Source organism: Acanthaster planci, linkage group LG09, assembly GCF_054643075.1.
Source record: "Acanthaster planci isolate LZ-2023a linkage group LG09, COTS_SCS, whole genome shotgun sequence".
Lineage (NCBI taxonomy): Eukaryota > Metazoa > Echinodermata > Asteroidea > Valvatida > Acanthasteridae > Acanthaster > Acanthaster planci.
This window is the reverse complement of record NC_141785.1, coordinates 19,715,460-19,737,362: the sequence shown is the minus strand read 5'-3', so window position 1 is coordinate 19,737,362 and position 21,903 is coordinate 19,715,460. Positions and strand designations below refer to the sequence as shown.

General features: G+C 41.3%; 2 protein-coding genes across 11 annotated transcripts in view; one reads left to right on the top strand and one right to left on the bottom strand.

Moving 5' to 3' along the window:
* Positions 1–16,813, top strand: part of LOC147798261 (oxysterols receptor LXR-alpha-like) — a 44,477-nt gene extending 27,664 nt beyond the window's left edge. For 2 of the 5 annotated variants that reach the window (XM_087140762.1, XM_087140761.1), the window contains exons 2-9: positions 2,737–3,012; positions 5,762–5,902; positions 6,762–6,964; positions 7,853–7,882; positions 9,367–9,456; positions 10,319–10,468; positions 11,247–11,472; positions 12,165–16,813. In XM_087140762.1, coding sequence (XP_086996888.1) covers positions 2,737–3,012; positions 5,762–5,902; positions 6,762–6,964; positions 7,853–7,882; positions 9,367–9,456; positions 10,319–10,468; positions 11,247–11,472; positions 12,165–12,403 — 1,355 coding nt within the window. In that variant the 3' untranslated portion in view covers positions 12,404–16,813. Of the gene's footprint in view, positions 1–1,370; positions 1,530–2,413; positions 2,584–2,736; positions 3,013–5,761; positions 5,903–6,761; positions 6,965–7,852; positions 7,883–9,366; positions 9,457–10,318; positions 10,469–11,246; positions 11,473–12,164 lie in introns of those variants that run through there. The other 3 variants (XM_087140764.1, XM_087140765.1, XM_087140763.1) reach the window with 3 other exon arrangements.
* The window catches only part of LOC110990170 (uncharacterized), a 62,843-nt gene continuing 57,079 nt past the window's right edge, over positions 16,140–21,903 (bottom strand). For 5 of the 6 annotated variants that reach the window (XM_087140754.1, XM_087140755.1, XM_087140757.1 and 2 more), the window contains one exon: positions 16,140–19,964. In XM_087140754.1, coding sequence (XP_086996880.1) covers positions 19,818–19,964 — 147 coding nt within the window. In that variant the 3' untranslated portion in view covers positions 16,140–19,817. The remainder of the gene's footprint in view (positions 19,965–21,903) is intronic. The other variant, XR_015426310.1, reaches the window with a different exon arrangement.

The following is a 21,903-nucleotide window of genomic DNA, read 5'->3' as shown; positions in this document are numbered from 1 at the left end:
CTTCTGGTAAATGGAGGCTAATTCTCACAACAGCATGACTGTGTCTTTCTCTTATCTCCTTATTTTATTTTTGTTTTTTAGCTCTTGCTAATCTTTCATGGAAAGATTGGCTCTTAGCTGAAGATGATGCCATCCTTTAGACCAGATGGAGTCATGCTTCCAGAATTAGAGACTGTTTTTTTTCCCCTCGAGGGACTTCACTAAAAGGAATCACAATGCAAGGCGTGAGATGTCAAAGAACATGTCCCGAAGAAGGCCCACAGTATACCAAAATGTGGCTGTCTTTAATTGTGGAAGTTTTCTGAAGTCACTTCCAGCATTTAATAATGTAGTAGCAATGTGTTTGTTTGGAGTCGACTACATTTTAGTGCTTATCTGCATGTTAAGAATCATCGCAAGAAAGTTAACCAGAAGTACAGATTTTTTCTTTTCTTCTCGAATTAATTTGGGACATTCAAAGTCCTAATTGCTCAGTTGTGTAGTTTTTCATCCCTCAAAATCATACACACCCTGGATCCGGATTTACCCGTAGATGTTTGGATGTTTGTTAGAAATGACAACGGCAAAAAGAAAAATTTGCCAGCACTATCGAGCGAGTTCCTTTTAGGGCCTGCCCCGTCTGAATGTATCTACCCTATGAGTGAACATTTTTAATCATGGCATTGATTTTCTGCAGCATCTAGACAAGCATACCCCCCACTCTCATTCTCTAGGGTTGTTTCTGTCGTTGGTTTGGCAAGCTGCATGAGAACATCATCCCAGATGATGGATCTTCTATGATGCCGCTCATCAATATCTCTCCGTCTGGGAGGTATTTTCACCCTTCCATCTGAAACTCACCGGCGTAATGATGGTATATGGAACTATACACAGCTCTCCAGCATTTCCAGTACCCATAGAGCTGTTTTTCCAAATGAAGGAGAGAAGACGAATGTTTCTGCCCTCCTATACAAATTTTCCAATGTCTGATGAATCAATTTCATCCCCTTTTTTTTGTTATTATCCTCCACTCTGTTACAAGAGCCGTTTTGGTTATTTCGTCTCTCACCATTTATTGGTGCTTACTGATGAGCTTTCCTAGATGGGGCTGTTAATTGAGCAAAGGTCGTGTGTCCTTTTTAGTCGTGCACACCGGCTGACAACTGCAAACAATTTCATGAGCAAATATCACTTTATACTGCTGCCGTAACCCCGGAATGGTAAATACTCTGGTCCTGCATTTTTTTTTTATCAATCAGATAAGCCCATGGTAGCCCAACTGGGCTGGTTTCTCAGTCCCTGTCAGTGTAAGATGCCTGTTTGGGCTGAAGTTAGAGCCCACCAAATATTCACAGATGGTCCGCTTTGGCTTGAAAGCTATCGCGTGATGCAATCTTTTGGAATTGCGGGTTAGTGGAAATACCAAACTGCCTTTTTTAACCGAAGTCTGATGGTTGTGTCGGTTCTTGTATATCGAACACCGTATGCTAATTGACAAATGGAGCACGTAGGTGGGATCTGATTGTGAGCTACCTGGTCTGAATTAGCGGGTAAATAAACATTAACTCTTGAAAAACACCATCCTGTTTTTTTCGGTGGACACAGCATAGCATCTGATAAAGGAAAGGAAGGAGTAACTTAATGCTCTGTCCGGTGTTGGCACTTTGCCTCTCTTGAGATAAATAGAAATTGGGACTTTGCGTGCAGTCTTACATCGATGTCAGATCACTGGAAAGCTTCAAGGACAATTTAGGCAGGTTGTTGTCACAGTTGACAAGTTTATGAAAGTATTTTGTAAATATGTATCGCTGTGTAATTTGATGCGTACTTGGTAATGCTGACATCGTGCACCATTATTCACTTACAATATACTACATGTACATGTCAGCCTGCGGGTTTTTTGTTTGCCTGCAAAGTTGCATGTTTTGACTAATTACATACGCGTAGTTGTGGGAATCTATTTTGAGTCCTCTACAGCCTAGCAAATGCTTTCTTTGCATTGAAGGCTAAATGGTTCGGGTAGAGTTTGAGAGATTCATGAAACTGTCTGAAACTGTCCAACCAAATTCCACATTGGAGATGGAGACAAACAAGTAGGATTACAAATCATCCTTATCACCGATTATGATTGGTCTCTGATTCTGAAACCATTGTTATACTTTCATCTCAGTTACCGTTATTGCTACATGTACCTGTAAAAGGTGAAATGGTCACTGTTTTATCTGGTTTTTCATCTGAAGTCCCTTTTTATGGCATCATTAATGTTTGGTTTTGTGATAAACTTGTGAATTTTTCTCTCAGGGTATGGTTGATTTGTAACATTCTCCAATTGTCTTCGTCTGGATTTTGGAACCACGACTAAAGTTCTCTGCCTTGTTTTTGTGGGTGTTTGTGCATACGTGCAAGTTGTTACTCCCTGATTTGTTCACAATTGTCTGCTACACAACGAGAGACTCCTTAATTCGTCAACTGTGATCGAGAAAGCTCTGTGATGTATTCGGGCTAGTGTTTGTTTCAATTTTTCGGATGTCCCACTTTTTTGCTGTTTTAGCTTGTAAAAAAGGCCATGTATAGGTGTTAGAGTGTCTGAGAGTTGTGGAATTGGTAGGTTTTGGCTTCAGATGGGATATTTTGAAGCTTACTTTTGTCTGTGCTGTTAAAAATGGCCGTGGTTCTCCAGGTTAAGCATAAGTAATCTGCAGTAACCTTGGTGTTCAGATATTTCTCATTCCTATATTTCTGCCTTTTCTCCTTTAGATTCGGGGTCGAATTCGGTCATCGTGAAGCGCGAACCACCGGACGACGGTTATGATATGTCCCCACAGTACAGCAGCCAATACACACCTACCAGTTCCATTGGCAGCACTTCCAGCTCAAGCACACATATCAAGGAGCAGCTACCCGACGGAGGGTTCGGACTGACCAAAAAGCGGAAAGGACCGGCGCCCAGGATGGACTTAGAGTTGTGCTTGGTTTGTGGGGATAGGGCATCAGGGTTTCATTACAATGCACTCAGCTGTGAAGGCTGTAAAGGTGGGTGTAACAACTTAATTGGTTCCCTGTCCTAGCAGTCCTTGAAATCTTTCATTCGAGGACTGGTCACCACAGCTACCCTACAAAATAAATTGCACGAGGTACGTTGGGATATCCTAATGTTCTGTGTTACGATATGACGTTGACTTGTCTGTCAGAATTTAAACGTAGCTTCATCAAGGGTTGTGCAAAAGTGGCAGTGTCAGTGACATAGTGGGGTAGAGAAACATGCAGAGAGAGGCTTTCAGAGACATGTTGTCCCCTTTATTTAGGAATTATAAGCACCAGCTCTGTGGAAATGGTACCTGCATCTGATATTGGGAAGGGGTTTAGGGTTTTTACCGGGGAAAAAAGCTTCATTTTGTCTCCCCTGCCCCGTCGCCTGACCAAAGATAGGCCACCGATAAGTATTCAAAACACATTGAGAAAAATTCTCTGAAGGTAGATCAGAGAAAGAAAGGGGTGATCTGTATCCTGTAGATATCTAGCGAGCATAAACGATAATAAGGGGAAATCGATGGTAGAAGCTCAGGGATTCAGACTCAAAAATGTTCAGAAGTCTGTTTTGGTCATGTGACCATAGTGGCCACCTGACATAAAGTTTGTCAGGGATAGAATCTTTTTAAAATGCCAACTCCCCCTTTCCCCACTGATTTCACAACTTTAAGTAGGAAATTTATAAATGTATCCCCCTTCCCCACCCAAGGCACAATATTGTATGCTGAATTACCCCTTGATCATGTAGGAAGCACCCGCTAATGGATTTGCCGCATTATCTATGAGGCAGCCATAAGCTTGGTACAACAAGGTTTGGCCAAGAGTGTCAGACCTACATGTACACGTACTAATGGAAGTAGACGATTCAATTTTACGTAGTTGGAAGGCTGTATCGTGTGCCAAGTGTTTACAAAAATCCTGTGTTTTGGTAATGTGCTACCAACTTTCCATGTGCGAAAGCAGACCGAAGTCATGTGTATTACTTAAAAGTATCACAACAGGCTGTATCAGAAAGTGATCATTTCCAGTGCAGTACGATGGTCACATTGAGTCAGATAAGTCAAGACCACCTGTTTTGCCAAGTGGTATGTATGCTTTACCACTAGGCAAAATGTTGTAAGGATACCATCACTTTACACAGGTCTTCACGTCCCAATTAATACATCTGTTCCAAGTACTCGGGTAAAAGTGAAGCATACCGCACCCCTGTTAAATTTAGACTTGTCAAGGAAGGTTCCTAGAAATTGCTAGTCAGTGTTAAGCAATATGGACACCTTTAAATTGGTGACGTATCTACATCATCAACCCAGTCCGTTTTATTCCAGGAACTCTCCTGCATCAACATGTACTTTGATGTGGCATTCAGCATTACTCGTGCCATGTTCACTGCACTCAAAAATGAGGACTTCCAATAAGTATACCAGGCTCGTTTACTGTCCTGATTATATCCTAGTCATTCAATTCAAAAATTCAAGGAGAAGAGTTGGGTGTAATAGGGTCTAGATTTGATGACAGACGGCATTAGAAACTCAGCAAGGTTCTGGAGAGTACAGTGGAATCTTTTCCCCTGCTTTGGCCATCAAACTGAGGACATTTTTGTTGCCTTGTTTACCTGCTGCAGTGCAGTCCTACAACTTGATACTTTGAGACCAGATAATAGCTGGGCCGAAGGGGAAAAAAACATAGTTGTCTGTTTACTCCATGCACCCTGCAATATTTGGCATGTCTTTGTGCATTGTTTGCAAAGTCTGCCGTGGTCGGGCAATTATGTGAATACTCCAATGTACAGCAAATGTCAAAAGGCTTTGCAAACAAGTGATAACAAGCCCTTGTGCTTGGTTTCGGTTGAGCAGTGGGCATGGCATACTCAGTTAAAATGTCCAACACGTGGATTCCAAGTAATTTGAATTATGCAGCTCACTATCCCTCCCACAAAAAAAGAAAATGAAGTTGATCGTAAATATAGAATATAAAAGTAAACAAAAATACAAATAAGACATTATGCCGCAAAAATGAGGGTCAAATCTCAAAGACCAAGTTATGAGATATTGGCATCATTTATAGAGCAGGAGGCATGAGTGGATGGTATATTTGAATGTTTGGCAATTTGTGTTAAGTATTGTAATAGTTTGGTTCTACAAATTTTACTGTAAAGGTGACAAAGTTTAATGTTGCACAAAAATGACCACTGCTACTATCCATTTACTGTTAAACATAAGGGACCTAAGCTCTGGAAGTCCTTCCCTAGTCAACTTGAAGCTTCCACCAATCTGTCTTGAAACAATTAATTAAATATACCACAATTCAAACATACCCTTAATCATGCCTGTGTTTAACTTACTTCATTTCCTGTACATGTAGTTTTGATAAGCCTGCTGATCAGTAGTGCATGTTTTGTTGTTTGTGTTTACATGTACTGTGTATGTATTGGATGTCTCACTTGTATTTGTATTTCCCATTTATGATAATGTTTAACATAACGGGCTCATGCTAAAAAGCTTTGCTTCCTAATGAGCTCCCCTGCAGTGTCTATAAATGACATTGCTAACTATTTATATGTAATCTGAATACGGATACTGGAGAATAAACTTGAAGAAAAATTTTAAGGTCCACCTTTCCTCATTCCCAGGGGTCGATAATTTTGTTTCGGGGGGGTGGAGTGAAAAAAAATTAACACAAACCTGAAAACAAATCAGATGAAAAATTGGAAAAAAAATCCAAATTATTTTCTTATTGTTGATTGGGTTTCTAGGTTTCTTCAGGAGAAGTATAACAAAGAACGCCATCTACAAATGTACACGAGGTGGCAACTGTGAGATGGACATGTACATGCGACGGAAATGCCAGGAGTGTAGGCTACGAAAGTGCCGAGAGGTTGGCATGTTACCGGAATGTAAGTAGCAGGCTTTAGAATTATTCATGCCCCCCCCAAAAAAAAGGGTAGGATTCCGTTTGAGAAATTTAAGTTCCCTGAATAGGGATTACATTTCCTGTGAAATAACACAATGTTGTCGGTACGATGAAGTCCTTTTTGAAAAATTGCACTGAAAGGTCCTTATTGAAATAGGTTACTTTCAACATGAATTCGGGTAAGAGGATTTGATGCAATTTATGTATACTTCCCCCTAAAAAAAAATGAATACAAATACAATAGTCTGGAACACTCGCTGTTTGAATCAAATATAGAATAAGACCGTAAGAGTATTTGCCCAAATCATGTGACTGCTGTGAGGACCTTTAGTACCACTCCAATGACAGGTATCCTATCGAGACATCCAGTTTTGCGTATGAATTGTTTTGTTTTGCGGTAATCATCCTGACTTCATAGCCACAAGGCTGAATTACGAAGGATGAAGCTATAACGTGGTCAAGCGGAAGGCATGTAAAGCTTTCTTAGCTGGCTACCAGATGGCCCATATTTAACTGTAGAACACAACCAGATATCGGAAGTGTTCATTTAAAAACCAGAGAACCTGAAGGAAACTACAAGTGGCTGAGGGAAGAATCAAAGGACAACTCTACTCACATATGGCCTGGACTGGGAATCGAACCCGGTTCACGATAGTGAAAGACAAGTGTTTTATGCACTGGCCTCCCATGTCACCCAAGAAGTAAATGAAGATTTAGTTTTGCAACTTTCCTCAAAATAGTGATAAAAGTCTGCTGCTGCTTGGAGGATATAATGCAGTTTTAGTAGCTGGGTAGTTGAAGAAGTTTCCCCAAAATTAACTCTTCGATCCTCTCCGGTGCAGGCTTGCTAACGGAAGAGCAATGCAAGTCCAAGCGGCAACGCAAGATGATGCGGAAAGCCCAGGCTCAGGCCGGCATGAGCCCCCAGCAGAGCGAAGACGAGAGCCCCATGCTCACTGAGGAGCAGCGGGAGATCATCGAGAGGCTGGTCACGGCGCACAAGGACCTGGAGGTCCCCGGGCCAGAAGACTTGAAGAGTTTAACAGTGAGTCACAGACAGTTTGAAAGCTGTCCATTTGTAACATTTCCCGTCCTCTCGCATTTTAGTCTGATTTCAGTTGTGACCTCTTGTAACAGATCTGTTCGTAAAAGTGCAGTACGAGCTGTTCTTGCATATTGGATAGTTTCATGCTCATCGCAAGTCCCTACAAGTCCGTAACAGGCCATCCAGTCACTAGGAGAATCACAAACTACTCAAATAAACTGAAAGGCTCTTCTTTTGTCACTGTTTACCCATTTACTTGTGACTGGTCTTACGAAAGGACCTGTTACAGGTCTTGTGAAAAGACTTATGAAATGAAAGGAATCTAGTAGGAGGAGAGCCCCAACACCCAAATACCAAAGTCCTTACAGTAAAACTGGCAAGCTTATGCTTTCACAAAACTTCCCTGTCTGTTTTTGGGAGGCCTCAGATGACAACATGTTACCAGATATGATTTATTGGATGTTCCTGTTCAGACTTTGCCATGGAAACCTTGTAAAAGGTTACTCCAGGGGCATTGCTGTAGCGAAGTGAGCATTTTGGTAGAATCTACTAACAGCTGCACTGAAAACGAAACCAAAAAATCATTGTGTTTCTGATGTAAGGCATCTTTTGACTACTTTATTGAAGTGAAGTGAATTCACAACCAATACCCAATCAAGTTTGCTATTATGGACAAGAACAAAATCCGTTAAGTCGTTGTTGTCATGAATGTTCCACAATGTCAAATTTCAACTAGCGGTCACTTGTTACGTGAAATTTGTATTTTGGAGTTTCTTGCAATTTATCTCTCTCCTGGAAGCTGATGTCATTGGAATGTTGTAAAGATGCTTTTCCAGCAAAATCTTTCAATTTCATGTTGGCAACAATGTACCTTATTTTGTCTTTCAGCCATGGATGGAAGAGCAGGGCAAGGAAGATGTAAGTAATTTTTGCCAATTTTGTCCCATATTTTCATTAGTACCTTACATATACGGCTACATTGTAATTTAATAATTTCATGCAGTTAGGTTGCAATTGAAAACCAAAAGGCACTGTCTTGACACCGGTGAACTGTTTGTGGGAGATGACTTTCATTTCCTTGTGTTGACGATTTCTTCATTTACAGCCTGCTGCCTGAATTGAAGCTGGATTAGTGCCAATTTAGCCTTTTTTGCTAATGTCAAATGGAGTTCTTCTATTGCTTGTTTTTGTTGTGTTTGTTTTTTTTCTGTTTACAGTGATAAGGTTTAGAAAGCCACGCAGTCCTGTAGGCACAGTTTCCAACACTGTCAAACATGATTTTTGTGTCTATTTCACGAAACCTGTGAGCAGAAGAGCCGCGAAATATATCAGACCTGCCAACATGCTGTCCTCCTTCCTGGGGTCAGGGATTACCACACAATAGAATAAAATTTTAAATGAATTGAAGGTTCATTGAAATACCTTTTAATCTATTGTGTGGTAATGCCTGACCTCAAGATGGAGTACTGCTGGGTTGGCAGGTCTGATATATGCCTACAATTACTTCTAACATATTGGTGCAATATGGCGTATTGACATTTGGCCAACCAATCAGTATTGCACAAATTGAGCAAGCCCGCACCCTCTAGAATATGCCTTACTCTCACTTTCCACCAAGTTAGATCGTCGTTTGTGTCTGTGGTCTTTTAATTTGTTTTCTTTCCACACAGTTTTTATCGATCGTGTCAAGCTTTGAGTACCATTCTTTCCTTTCTAATATACTGGAGGGGTATAATCCTTAGATAGAATGTAAAGTCACTGCATTAGGCTGCATGCACAAATACCCCCCTTCTAGCCCAAAGGAGAGGGGTTGAGTCAATTACGATTGCTGCTGTGTGCTTAATACTCATGTCAAGAATGAAGTAATTTGTGCACATTCAAACGAAAAGTGGTCACATACACTCTGCACCATACTCGTGGGATCCATAGGAGGGTGTTGCTGGTTACTTGCTACATAAGGGTAGGTTGATACTTCAGGCGAATGCACAAGGGAAACAAGTTTGATTTTGGTTGATGTCACTGAGTTTCGGTCGAGTTTGAAATATGTTTTACCTTTGCACATTCACGGCTCAAACATTTGATTTATCCTCACAAAATCACATTCATGTTTTCTTTCACCACCAAGTATGAATCAGCCTTACCAGGGACCTTTGCTTAAATACGGACATGGAATCCAAACCCTCAGATTTGGATGTTGCAAGGCTGTCTTTTTGCCACTGCAGTAAGCCACCTATTCTGGCCGGCCTTTGTACAGTCAGTATTGCAGAAGGTTGCTTTCTGGCCCATGTTACCATGGTATTTCCTCTAAGTCTCTGTGCCAGTTGGTGGTTGGAGGTGGTTTTTTTTGGTGTGGTGGCCCCCTTGTTTTTCAATCCCCCATGCCCTGTTGTTCTCCTCTGCAGTCGACACAGGCATGCCTCGGAGAATGCCCCTCGGGAAGTAACCTTAAGCCACCCAAGAAGAAAGAGACATATGCAGAAGGAGCGGGAGGGGTACGTAAGAGTAGCCCGCCCACTATGAAAGCCCCACCCTCCAAATGCCTGGATGCCTATTGAAAGGAGGGACCTGTTGAATATTTATGTCCTAATGTGCATGACTTATGCATACCAATTTGGTTACTAGGGGGATTTTGCTTCACTGAAAGTTGCTGTAGGTTGCAGTGAAAGAGTTCAGAAGTTACTTTCAGTGTCATTCTACTGAGAATATGCCTGGTTGTCAGTGCTGTCAGAGGAATCAAACTCATTTGCATATTATATGCAAATGAGGCTGACCTTGCATATTTAAAATTTATTTTTGCTGCATCCCCTTCAGCATCTGCCTGCTTCTTTTTTCAACTTCATTTAGTGGTGGTGAGTTGGGGTTGGGAAATTTTCATTGAATACATTAACCTATTTCATGCATCGGCGATCAGACATTCACTTCAATTTACTGCAGTCAACCCAAACTAAATCATCCGACCAACTGAAGCATGCATGACAGCCATAACCTACAGAGTGGTAAAGGGCAGGACTTAGCTGGGCAAAGCAAATTATTACTCAGCAAAGTGGGGCACCAACCAAATGTCATGCATTCTCAGTAGCTTTTGACTGGTTACCAGCTGATTTTTGCTTTAAAGAAATCTGCTAATCTTGCAGACTTTGGTAAAAGCTTTAACACTGGACTTTCAACTGTTGTCACCTAAATAAAGTGTGCCAAACTTTGGCTTGACGGAGAATAGCAAGAATAGACCAAAATGTGACCTTTTTTGAAGGCCTTTTCACAGTCCCTTTTGGTTATTTCCTTTCCAACAAATCCACAGATATTAATTCCTGTCTCGGTAATTTTTCTCTTTCCTGTTGACTTTGACTTTGTCAGGGGAGCGACGATGGGACGGAAGATATTCAGCTGCGGTTTGCCCACATCACAGAGCTAACCATCCTGACTATACAACTGATAGTGGAGTTCAGCAAGAGAATACCAGACTTCCTGGGCCTTGGCAGGGAGGACCAGATTGTCTTATTGAAGGTAGGCAGGTGCCCAGTTTTCTGGAGGAGGGGGGAAGACAAGGGTGCCTGAGGGGGACTGTGCTGTGATGGTGTCCTGCCCTGTCTTTTTCTGATGGGGCCATGGTTCAGACTCCACTGAGGGCAACCATGCTGATTGGGTTTCAATCTCTTATTTGACAAGCACTGTTATGAGTGAAGATTACCCTCAAAGAAGTCTGTTTGGAAAGAATCATTCCAGGGGAATGTAGCAAGTATTTCTTACTTATAAAAAAAATATCAAACTTTGATGGAATTTGTTCCAGCTATATGTGACTTCCAATTTTTTGTCTTGAAAGGACAGTGATGACCATTATAAAGTTGCGATTGCTTACAGTTCGACTAATGCACTGACAAATACTTGCATGTGATGTCGTGGAACATCTTGGCAGAAAAAAAAAACACTCAGCCAATTCTATTGTAAAACAAAACATGTTGGAACCAGTTGCACACAGATTACTGTACTTGGCATTTTAGCTGGTAATCTGTTGTTGCTTAGACTGCAGTGAAAGCATTCTTTGCTTAAGTGAGTTGAGTTGTCCAATGAGCAATGGGTCTTGTTAATAAGAAAGCAAACAAAAGGTACTGTATAGTGTGGCCTTTTGCCGTTATGCTCAAGAGACCACACTGATGCAGTGCATGTCCATGGCTGAGCTGAAAGCGAGTTTGGACTGGCAAGTCGCTTTGTTTTGCAAGTGCAGCCTTGCTTTGGTTTCACTATGGCAGTGTCACTCAGTCCATTTTGATATGGTTGGGGGCAGGGCTCTGCCATCGAGGTGATGCTGCTGAGGACGGCACTGCGATACGACCGGGAGCAGGATGCCATCATGTTTGGCAACGAGCAGCCCTACACCCGCAAGCAGCTGCAGGAAGGCGGCATCGGCGACCTGGTGGACCCCATGTACAACTTTGCCCGCAGCATGTCAGAGCTGGACCTAGATTACGCTGAGTATGTCCTGTTGATGGCAATCACCATACTCTCTTCAGGTACCGAAGGTTCTTATCTTTCCATTAGTCAAAGCATCCAATTAATTTTGGGGGGAAAGTACCACCTTGTTGCTGTTATTTATAAACAACCCATCCTGCTTGATGCATAGATGATTCCAAAATGTTACATCACTGCATTCATCATAAGAACTGCTCATATAACATACTACACCCTGTTGCTACACGGAAGCATTATTTGATTAATATACATGCGATTGCCTTAGATCACTCTGAAAGCTCCAGTTTGCTCAGAAGAGACAAACTTGTGGGCGAAATCATTTGGCTCATGGCAAGCACACACTAAGACCGTGCCTACCAACAAAAACTGGTCACAGATGATCAGTGGGTACCCACCAACTGCATAAACCTGTGCGTGCACAAGGTGTTTTCCTGCCAAATGGACATTTTGGACAACGGGACAATTTTTATTCACTGTCGTGACGCGGACCTTGCAACTTTATTTGCCATCCATGCTGAATAAACTTGTGCACTACAACAAAGAGGAGAGGTAAAAATGACAGAGTGAAAAAAGCAAGTGTCACCTTACAAGCTAAATAGTTGCTTTGCCATATCAGAGTAGTTCATGTTTTCAGTACAGTGGGAACGATTCTTTATTGTCATAATTCTTAGTTTGATCCATTTCAGCTAAACAAATTCTGTTTTGGGGGTTTTTTCTTCGATATCAATGACAGACCGGCCGAGTGTGGAAGACCGGGAGAAAGTGGAGGAGGCACAAGAGAAATACCTAGACATGCTGACGGCTTACTTGAAACTACGGAGGCCCAAAGAGACCCTGATTCTGCCCAAAGTTCTCATGAAACTCACCGAACTGCGCTCCTTGAACAACAGCCACTCAGAGTTACTGTTCCAACTCAAGCTGAAAGACCAGCGCATCCCACCGCTATTGAAAGAGATCTGGGACGTGCAGTAACGGATGCTTTGGGGGTGTTAGGGGTAGGGTTTGGGTAGGTAGCAGGAATGGGATTTGTGTGTCAGGGGACCAGTGACTCTTCAAGATTATCTGTATAAGGACGACCGGCTCAAGCAATGTGTCGAGTACGAGCCACACTTAGAAATGTAGATGTTCCGCCAGATAACTGCACCTGAAATGGGAGGACAACTGACCAAACTGTGTGGGTGTTGACGTTGATGTGCCGTGAAGTTGGACAGCACAAAATGAGCATCATCATCAGCTTGGATCTCGAGACAGTGCACAAGTTCCAGCACTGGTTTGGCGCAAAGCTCTTCTGTACAATTCGCCAGTGACCCGGGCACAAACTATACTGACATCCTGCAGGACATTTTTTTTTCTTTATTTTTGACATAAAGGCTGAATTGGAGCTACTTCGAATTGTCTCCACAGAATAGCAGGATTCATTACGTGCACCATACATGTGAGTAGTTCTTCTCTCTCGTTTTATACCTGAATCTGCAAGGGTCAACTCCAGAGGGCACTCTTCTCAACCTGACTTGCATTAAGGATCTGCGAGGGACACCACAAGTTGTACATTTCGAGGCCAAAGCCCAAAGCACATGGTGATGTTCTAATGAAACTTTTGTTCATCCATGACTGGCCACAGGAGGGCCCCAGAGTGAATTTCACAGCATCAGGATGCCAGGCGATCTTTTTTCCCGGGAGCTAGACACTGTTCGTGGAATTTGAGTACGTAAAGATCATGGAGAAGAAAGTACCGTTAAGTCCCAGGCACACTGAGCACGTGTAGTTGACCATTACTGACTGCTGGAGGGCGCCAGACTCAGTTTACTTCAAGTTTTCAGTGGCAAGGGCTAACCTGTCGGGTCATGTGGAAGCTGTGCTTATATCTGCCTGAAGCATGCAGGGGTAACTTTCCAATGCTGCACACACTCTGTCCCAGCTGCTTACATTTCAGTGCTAGAAATGAGGCTTGCCAAAGGCCACTGCTGTCTTAAACCTCCTGCAAACATTCAACCAGTCACCCACAATGGCCCATACTGGTCTGGCACCCTGCCCCAAGTTTGTCCTCCCTCCCTGGGCAGGAAAAATCATCTCTAACTCACGTTCCCACCCCCTTCAGCTGAATAGCCTGAATTAGCCCTAACCAAGTCATCAGCCAGAGGGATAGGTTTTTCAGACTTGTATACCAACAGAGGGCACTATTCGTAACAAAAAACAGTCCCCCACTGTAGAGTTGGTACTTCCACACACAGTAGAGAATAATGGTGGGGTTTTGGTTTTAATATGCAACATAGTTTTAGCATACAAAATGGCAGAGCAGAAGTTTGAATGTCTCGGTGTGATAATAGGTATTACAGTAAGAGTCTAATATCTTTTTCTTTTTTAAACAATTCATTTGCTGTGGTTGGGGCTCTTTAAGACTTGTACATAATTGAATGAATTTTAACTGTTACAGCCACAGAATGTAAGTACAAATTCACCAAGACAAACTGATTGTCTCAAGAATGCCAATGTTGATAATGCTAATATATGAATGGGAAATCAAAACGATGTAAGTTACATTTCCCCCACTTTTTTTTTTTTTTTTTTTGTTCTTTAACATGATTGATTTTTAGACCCGGTGCCAAATGTAGTGTCCCGTTTTAATCCGAGGTGCGGTCTTTATATAGAGTTTTCTTTTCTACGTCGACTGCTTTTCCATTTCTGTCGTTTTTATAGAGTAGAAGCACCTATGCACTTTCTTACTATTGTATGTGAATGCTCCTCCAAATCCCCCGTGAGGACCAACTTGTAGCATTGCAAATTGATAGTGTCCTCTTGTAAACAACTTTTTGTATCCAAATTAACAGCAATATGTATCTGTGATTAACAGATAAAACCAAATTACCCAAACTAACCTGTTATACCCTTTTATCAACCGAACTAAAGAACCCGAATGACATGGGGAAGAATAAGTGATGTCAGATATGCCACTTGTCTTGAAACTTAGACTTAGTGACGGTGTGTCACTTATGGGAAAACTGTCGAGGGACATCTCAGGCCAAGTTTGATCTGCAACCGTTTGTTGACCTGTGCACAGACTATGTCCCGGGCCAAATCGACCAGTGTTTTTTTTTGGCTAAATGATCACTGATGGAATGTGGTCTAGTTTGGCCAGTTATGCTGCTGAACAACCGTGCTGCCTAGGGTTTTCACCAGATTTGTAGTGGTCATTGTTTCTCTGTGTAGTGCAGTTCTGATCTGTCTGCAACCAGGCGTTTCAGACAAAAAAAAGCATCCCAGTTCATTTAGTCTTGGGTATATACAGCTATGTGCAAAACAGTGAGGTGAAAGATCATTTTTGTCTGGTTCCCAAGTAAGTCACTGTACTTTTGTAATGGATATAGATGAACATCACCAGACTGCCTTGCTTTTCCTCCTGTAACATGTTCATCATTTTGGGGTCTGAATTTCTGAGAGCTTTGCATGCTGATCATTTGTTGGACCTTAACCGACCTTCAACTTCTCAAGTCTGATTTCAAACATTCCAGAAATAGAAGACAAACCCTCCACACACCAGAGGATGCAGAAGAAAGTTCTGCTTGGTTTGGACAGATCAGATAATGCATGGTGTATATGTTTTCTGATACAGATTATATTTTTTCCCCCATAACCCGTGTTCTGGTTATGGATGGCTTTATTGTATACAGGCAACCATGTTAGGATAACATGGAAAACAGGTTTTCTGCATGTAGATTGAAGGCAGTGTGTGTATATAATCTCAGTGATGAGATTTTCGTTTTTCTTGTCTCTTGCTTTGCCAGGGTTAGTCACAGTAAGTAGATATTGCAAAGACTCCCATGAACATTGAAGAGGTTTACTTATCACAAGTACATGATTTAAAAGGAGTGTCATGCATTAAGTCTTTTTGGGGGGTTGTTGTTTAAAGATATGGGGGGGGGGTGGTTTGGTTAACCAGATTAAAGGAGCTGATCTGAGCTGGCTTGGACCAGCAGGTACAACACTTTGAAGGGGTAGGTCATTTTCCTGCCCATTCTGGTAAGACTGTAGTTTGTGCAGTAGTTTATCTCTAAAAGTCTGGGGTGAAACACGGAAAGATTTCAAATTGAGGGCTATTTGGAGATTGCAGTCATCTCCAAACTTGGAAAAGCTCCAGTCTCCTTCAGAATGCTCCCCTTGACACACAGGTTGTTTTCAGCGCTAACAAGCTGGTCTCGTACCTGCATAGATCAAACGTTTGTAGTGAGAACAGCCTGCTTCTCTAATCGGGCTCTTAGTATTCCAAATTGGGCATCCATGTCGAGAGTTCTCGAACCCACTGACCATACCAGAAATTTTTAGACACGTTGTATTCCAGTGGATTCTGCCTCCGAGAAAAAAAAAATGATTATGCATGTAGTTTATGAGTAGCCGACTGCCATAACTGTTAACGTTTCCCTTCATGACACTGTAATGATTGTGTTAACTCTATGATAGACTGGAGTAGAAACGGTTCTCCAGATTTTTTCCTGTGCTTCCTCGGTTGTTTTTACACGACATTCTTATTTTAAGATGCGTCTTGTAAATACCGATTTTTTTTTTTTGATTTTTTTTTACTTTTCCCCCAATTCACTGTTTGAATGGGGGGAAACTCTGTGGTGTAAATGCAATGGTGATATTTTTATGTTTACGTTCAATCTGTTGATGTTTCATAATTTTATGCTTAAAAAACTGTAAGCAGTTAAATTGATGCTGTCGTAGCCGTTTTGTTTTATTCTTGGAGTAAAAGGTTATTCTTTCATGAAAAAGTGCAGATCCTAGCCTTGTGGCCAAATAATGTGAGTAAACAGTTTCAACTAAACTCCTAAACCATGCATTTTTACACAATATTGTTTTTACATTTGTTGTCAAGTCACTTGGTAGCAATCTTATTTTTTTTCTCTCCAAAATAGCAATATAAAAATTAATGAAAGTCTCCCACTGTTCACACAAATTTTATCAGCACTTGTGGTGGTTGATTACGTAACTATGTGCCAAAATATAATACACAAGAGTACAGGAAATGGGAGATCAGGATTCAGAGTATCCCCTCATGTCCAGGCTAAACATATTCTGCCCAAATTTCTCAAAGGTTACAGAAAAAGAAAGCTACATTCAGATAAATGGTGTACCAGGAAAACCTTATTTTCTTCAAAGTACGCTGTAACATTTACGTCACATCGAGGTGATTTGGTAAAAACCTAGCGTAGACAAGAAAAATTCATGATTGCACATGATTCTTTACCACTCACCAATGCTTGGTTGAACGTTTATCTAAAGTGTACATTTTCAATGAACGTTTTCTACATTGAGTTACATTTTCTGTTCCTTTGTGGACATTAAAAATGAGGCAGTGTGTGTAAATAAAGTAAAATTACACCCATAGTACGTGTTTCTCTTTGTGTCATTTTGTGTGTTCCACAGAGAATTGACAGTTGACAGGAATTTGTCGCTCAGTATAAAGACATCCTTAGAAATAGCAATGCTTTGAGAGGTTAACAAAAACGGATGAGGCTGATAATATTTCTTAGCCTGAAAAAGAGAGCAGCACAAGTGTCTTTCATTAAAGAACCCGAATTGAAAATGTACAAGGGCCAATCGTAACCAACTTCATTCATGACCCGTGGCAGTCCAATTTGCTGTTTCTTGCCTTCCCACGGCATATCTACACAAATAGCATTTATCTGGCTAAACTTTGTAGGGCGTCATTAAATGATTTGCAGAAACGAGAAGAATGACGTGCCGAAATCTACTGGCTACATGTACATGTATGTTTGAAAATTTCGGTCTGCGGTTGACACATGGAAGCCACTGGTTGGAAGGTTTGTGTCATTTCTTATAGAAGCATGTGACCTTGTACACCACAAATAAGACTTTGGAATGCACCCACACTATTACAATATCAAGCCAACTCCACTCACAAAAATGACTTTAGGCATTTCAGCTACAACACAAAAACAAAAAAAACACTCCTTGCATTTCAAAACAAAAGCTTACATCTGTTAAGCTACGACATGCCAATTAAGCAAGAACAATCCAACCAGTTGCCCATAATTCATTAATTACAAAAATCCCAAGCATTTCAGTTGTGAAGGGGATCCTGTGCTCCTAACAAGGAGGAAACTACAACCATTATTTCAGTTCAGAACACCCCAAAAAGTCTGGCTGTAAATATCCATCTCCATCGAAATACGGCCCCAGGATGTGAACTTTCCTCAGAGACACGCAAGTGCATGTATTTCCACATCCTATGTATATCTTTTTTTAAGTGTGATGGAGTGAAGCAATCCCCTTTCACAGCTTGCTCAAACTTCTCACAGATTCATACTTCAAGTAATCAATTTCAACCTTTTTAACACAGATTAGCAGTTCTGAATAGATTTATCTGTAAGAATGAGCTAATGAATACAGAGAAAAGCTAAATGGATTCGTCAAATGGAGGCACAATGCGACCTTTCAACTTTCTTGGATCATTTGATTTGTGTTTGATTTCATCAATGCTATGAAATACAAAAAAGGTGCTGTAGTCACGTCCTGGCTCAATGAGCAGCTTAGAGTGAGAGGACTCCACGATGTGCCAAGAAACCCAAGGCATTGAGACGGTGACAGTTTCAGCACTGCTGTGCTCTGCTATGCTCTGCACAGCCTAACCAAAGTGGTAAATTACCTGTATGGGATAATGTAGCATGTCTGCCCATTCAGATCTCTACCATGTGTATTTACAGACCTATTGGCTTTACACACGTAGCAAATTTGGAATGCTTGAAGCCTTTGTTTCTGCACTCTGGGTATATACAGTCTGCCATATCATAATTTCTCACGAGCACAGCATTTTAATGGTTGTCATCGAGTTGGAGGGTTAATGGCCTATCATGCAGAGGGTATTAGTTATTTCAACACCATGATCCCATTTTGCGGGGAAAAAGCCATTTATCAGTGTTTTTGTACCATCACATGAGTCGCACTTTGAACTAATTACATAATAAAAATTGCAAAATAACAGGCTCACATGAACAATCTTAAGAAATGCTGCAATCACCAACAGTCATTCAAGTATATGCTCACAAAATAATGTTAAACAACCAGAATTTAAATTTCACTGCAATGGAAGGTATTTCCACTTACAATGAGCCAGGATATTGTAAATTGAAGGTGGAAGTTGCACCACGGTTTGGATAACTTCCTTTGGGAATACAAGAACGGCCAAGCATGTCAATTCTTGGGAAAACCAATCACATCGAGCTGAAAGCTGCCCACAAAAAAAGGCACAGTTTATACACACATATTAGGCTTCTCTCAAACCTTGTATCACACATACACTGGGAATCAAGATAGTTGTTAATATGCTGTGTTGAGATGTTGAAATGACTCTTGGAACATGAATCTGTAGAATCTAGCCGTAACCAAGAGAGGGCAGGCACTGTGTAACCTGAATCAGTATGGTAAGGATACTCCTCAGTTCATCTGCATACTGTTTTATTTGTGTAAATGTACTTGTACCAGAATACATTTTGCAATGTGGCACCTGATGGGATCTGTAATGTGGACATTCCGTCTCATTTTTAGAGGGCATTACCTTTATGTGGCCAACTCTTGCAGTGCAGATTCAATGCTTTACCAACTTGCAAGACTCTTCCAACATATTCAAAGCCAGAAATCAACTGACCAGACCAGAATTGTATACTGTCAGAAAGTTCTTAGTGCGGCAATACACACCTTCGCTTTTTTTCTTCACTTTTGTTGTCTTGGCAACGTTGCCCCTTAGGACAATACAACATGTGCAATGTACTTGTTTATTCTGTCTTTATTTTTTGCGGCAATACTCACCTTCGCTTTTTTTCTTCACTTTTGTTGTCTTGGCAACAATGCCCCTTAGGACAATACAACATGTGCAATGCACTTGTTTATTCTGTCTTTATTTTCAAAAGAAGCTTGGTCAGAATGTGCACTGGCCGTAGGCTCTTGGTGTGGACATTGGCTGCAAGATGGCAGTGACAATCAAGAGCCTGCCAGGGACACTTGTCCATGGCCACAAACAGAACCATCGGATAGGCACGGCTTAAAAGCGATACACAACATGCTTTACTTGCAATCTGACAGAAGTGTTAGCTTGACAACGCCTAGTTCTGACCTCAGTCTGACAGGCATAAATGAGTGCTAAAACACGATCATGGAGACTGAAACATTTCAACACAGCTTTTTAAATACCCATCTCTTTTTTTTTTCTCTCTCTCTATAGTGCAACAGATAACTTCAAAGTCTCAAGCATCATTGATTGTTGGCTATTTGAAGGTATTAAGATTGAAAGAAGAACAATTGAATTAATAATTACATGTCTTTATTTACAATCCTGAAGAAGAAGACCTCTCATTGTCCAGACTGTGAGTCGTTAGGCGGACACAGCGGCCAGGGAATTGGTGCTTTGGTTGGAGAAGCGCTGCGACTGGACCTGGTTGGAGTAGCGCTGGGGCAGGCGACGGCCCTGCGGCCCCATGGTGCGCTTGTAAGATGTCAGCTTTGGCTTAGTGATCTCCATCTGGAGGGGAAAACGGAGAAAAGAAAAGGTTGAAACTGGAATCGGAACAATGACTCTAATGCTCCAGTGTGGGCACAGTGGTTGAACATGTATGATGCGGAGTGTAGAAGATCCTGGGTTGATTCTTGCCGATGACTGCTGCTTTTGAATTCGCTTTTACATTCACTTCCCACAAAATGTCAACATTTTTTCTCCACTTGTGTGAAAAGGCATGAAAATGTTCTCCCACCTGTGTGAAAAGACGTGAAATTGTTTTTCTGCTTGTGTGAAAAGCTGTGAAAATGTCCTCTCATAATTGCTCTCCACATTTTGTGAAATCAAAATGAATCCCATGGGAAGAGCGAAAGTGTGAAGAGAATTTCCCATTCCCAGTATAACTTTCAGTTGCAATGAACTATACATGCACATGCATGTACAGTTGTGGCTGTTTTTCAAAAGAAATATGCACGAGCAAAAATGGCCAGGGAGTGTCAACTTTTTTGGAGTAATCAACCTTTTCAATATTGACTTTTATCTGTTATCCCTTTGGGGTCAAGTGGCCTACATGTACATCTGGTGCAAAAAAAAAGGCTTCTGCTCATTTCCGCACAAAAAAATGATTTTTCCTGTGCAAAGGAGTCTAGAAGCATGTCCCTACAGTGTATCAAACCATGCCAGGCATGCTTGCATTTGGAAATTTACAATGCCCAACAATCAAATATTTGATCCCTTTCCTGACAAGTTATTCAACAGTTCCACTCTTTATGGCCAGTCACACCTATCCATGTTAAAGCCCTCATATGTTCACCAAAAGTCAACCTGTATCAAGTCAATTCTCAAACGATCAAATTCAACTGTAACAAAGCTATAGCGCTGTCATCATTCGTCCCATGTGCTTGTTGCCAGATATGTAATTTGCCTTGTGATTCAACTTGTGATGGATGCATGATGGACTTGTTTTTTTTATTTGTGATTCAACCCGTAATAAACCTGTGCTGGACTCAACTACACAGCTGAAACCCACAATGGGAATTTAAGTGATTTAACTTCAGCTAATTGGACCTATGATGACAGAGAGCTAGGCTACTTTATGGCATAACCCTGTTTCTTGGGACAGTGCTCTTGAAGACTGGAGCATCATAATGAGGAGAAGAGGGGTCAATCTCTATCATCTGTCAAGTTAACATGAAACAATTGTTGCCTGCTGTGTAGGGGTCCGTGGGTTTGGTAAACCGTGGGGGGGAGGGGAAATGACACCCTCGGCTTCACCTCGAGCGCCATTTGGCCCTTGGGTGTACAAAACACCATGGACCCCGTCACAACAGTCAACAATTGGTTTGTTACACCATGTTCGTAGATTACACTTTTGTGTGTAATTTATGCATATTTCACTGCAAGGTAAATGAAAAAAAAATAGACGAATTCAAACCCTTGAGCAGCAAATTAGATATATAATTAAAAGGAAAATTTAAAATGATTGTGCTGTCCTTTGTTGAGCTGTGTTTTGTTTTTGTTTTGAAAAGAGGGAAAAATGTAGGATTTAAACCTAACTGGTTTACAGAGAAAACTGGGATTCATAAGGCACTGGGTTTTTGTAAACTGATTGAATTTCAAGACATTATTTACAAAAAAATTCTGGTAAAAAGTATTGGCAAGATTGAAGACCACATGAGAACAGAAAATGGCATTAGCATTTAATATAAACAACAATGACAGCTGCAGCAGAAACAGTGATTACTCATGTTCCAAAAGCATGGGTGGGCCCAGGAACGGAAGTCTAACCTGCAGGTCTTGGTCATGGTCAGAGTACATTCAAGCTGTCGCCACAAAATGAGCTGAAAGTCGGAATTTTCAAAAATTGAGATATTGGTATGTTTGAATTCAGCAAAAGAGAGCTTTCCCAACGGTGTGTATTTTGAACACTTACGATTGAAGTATGAGATAATGTGAAATTGTTTGG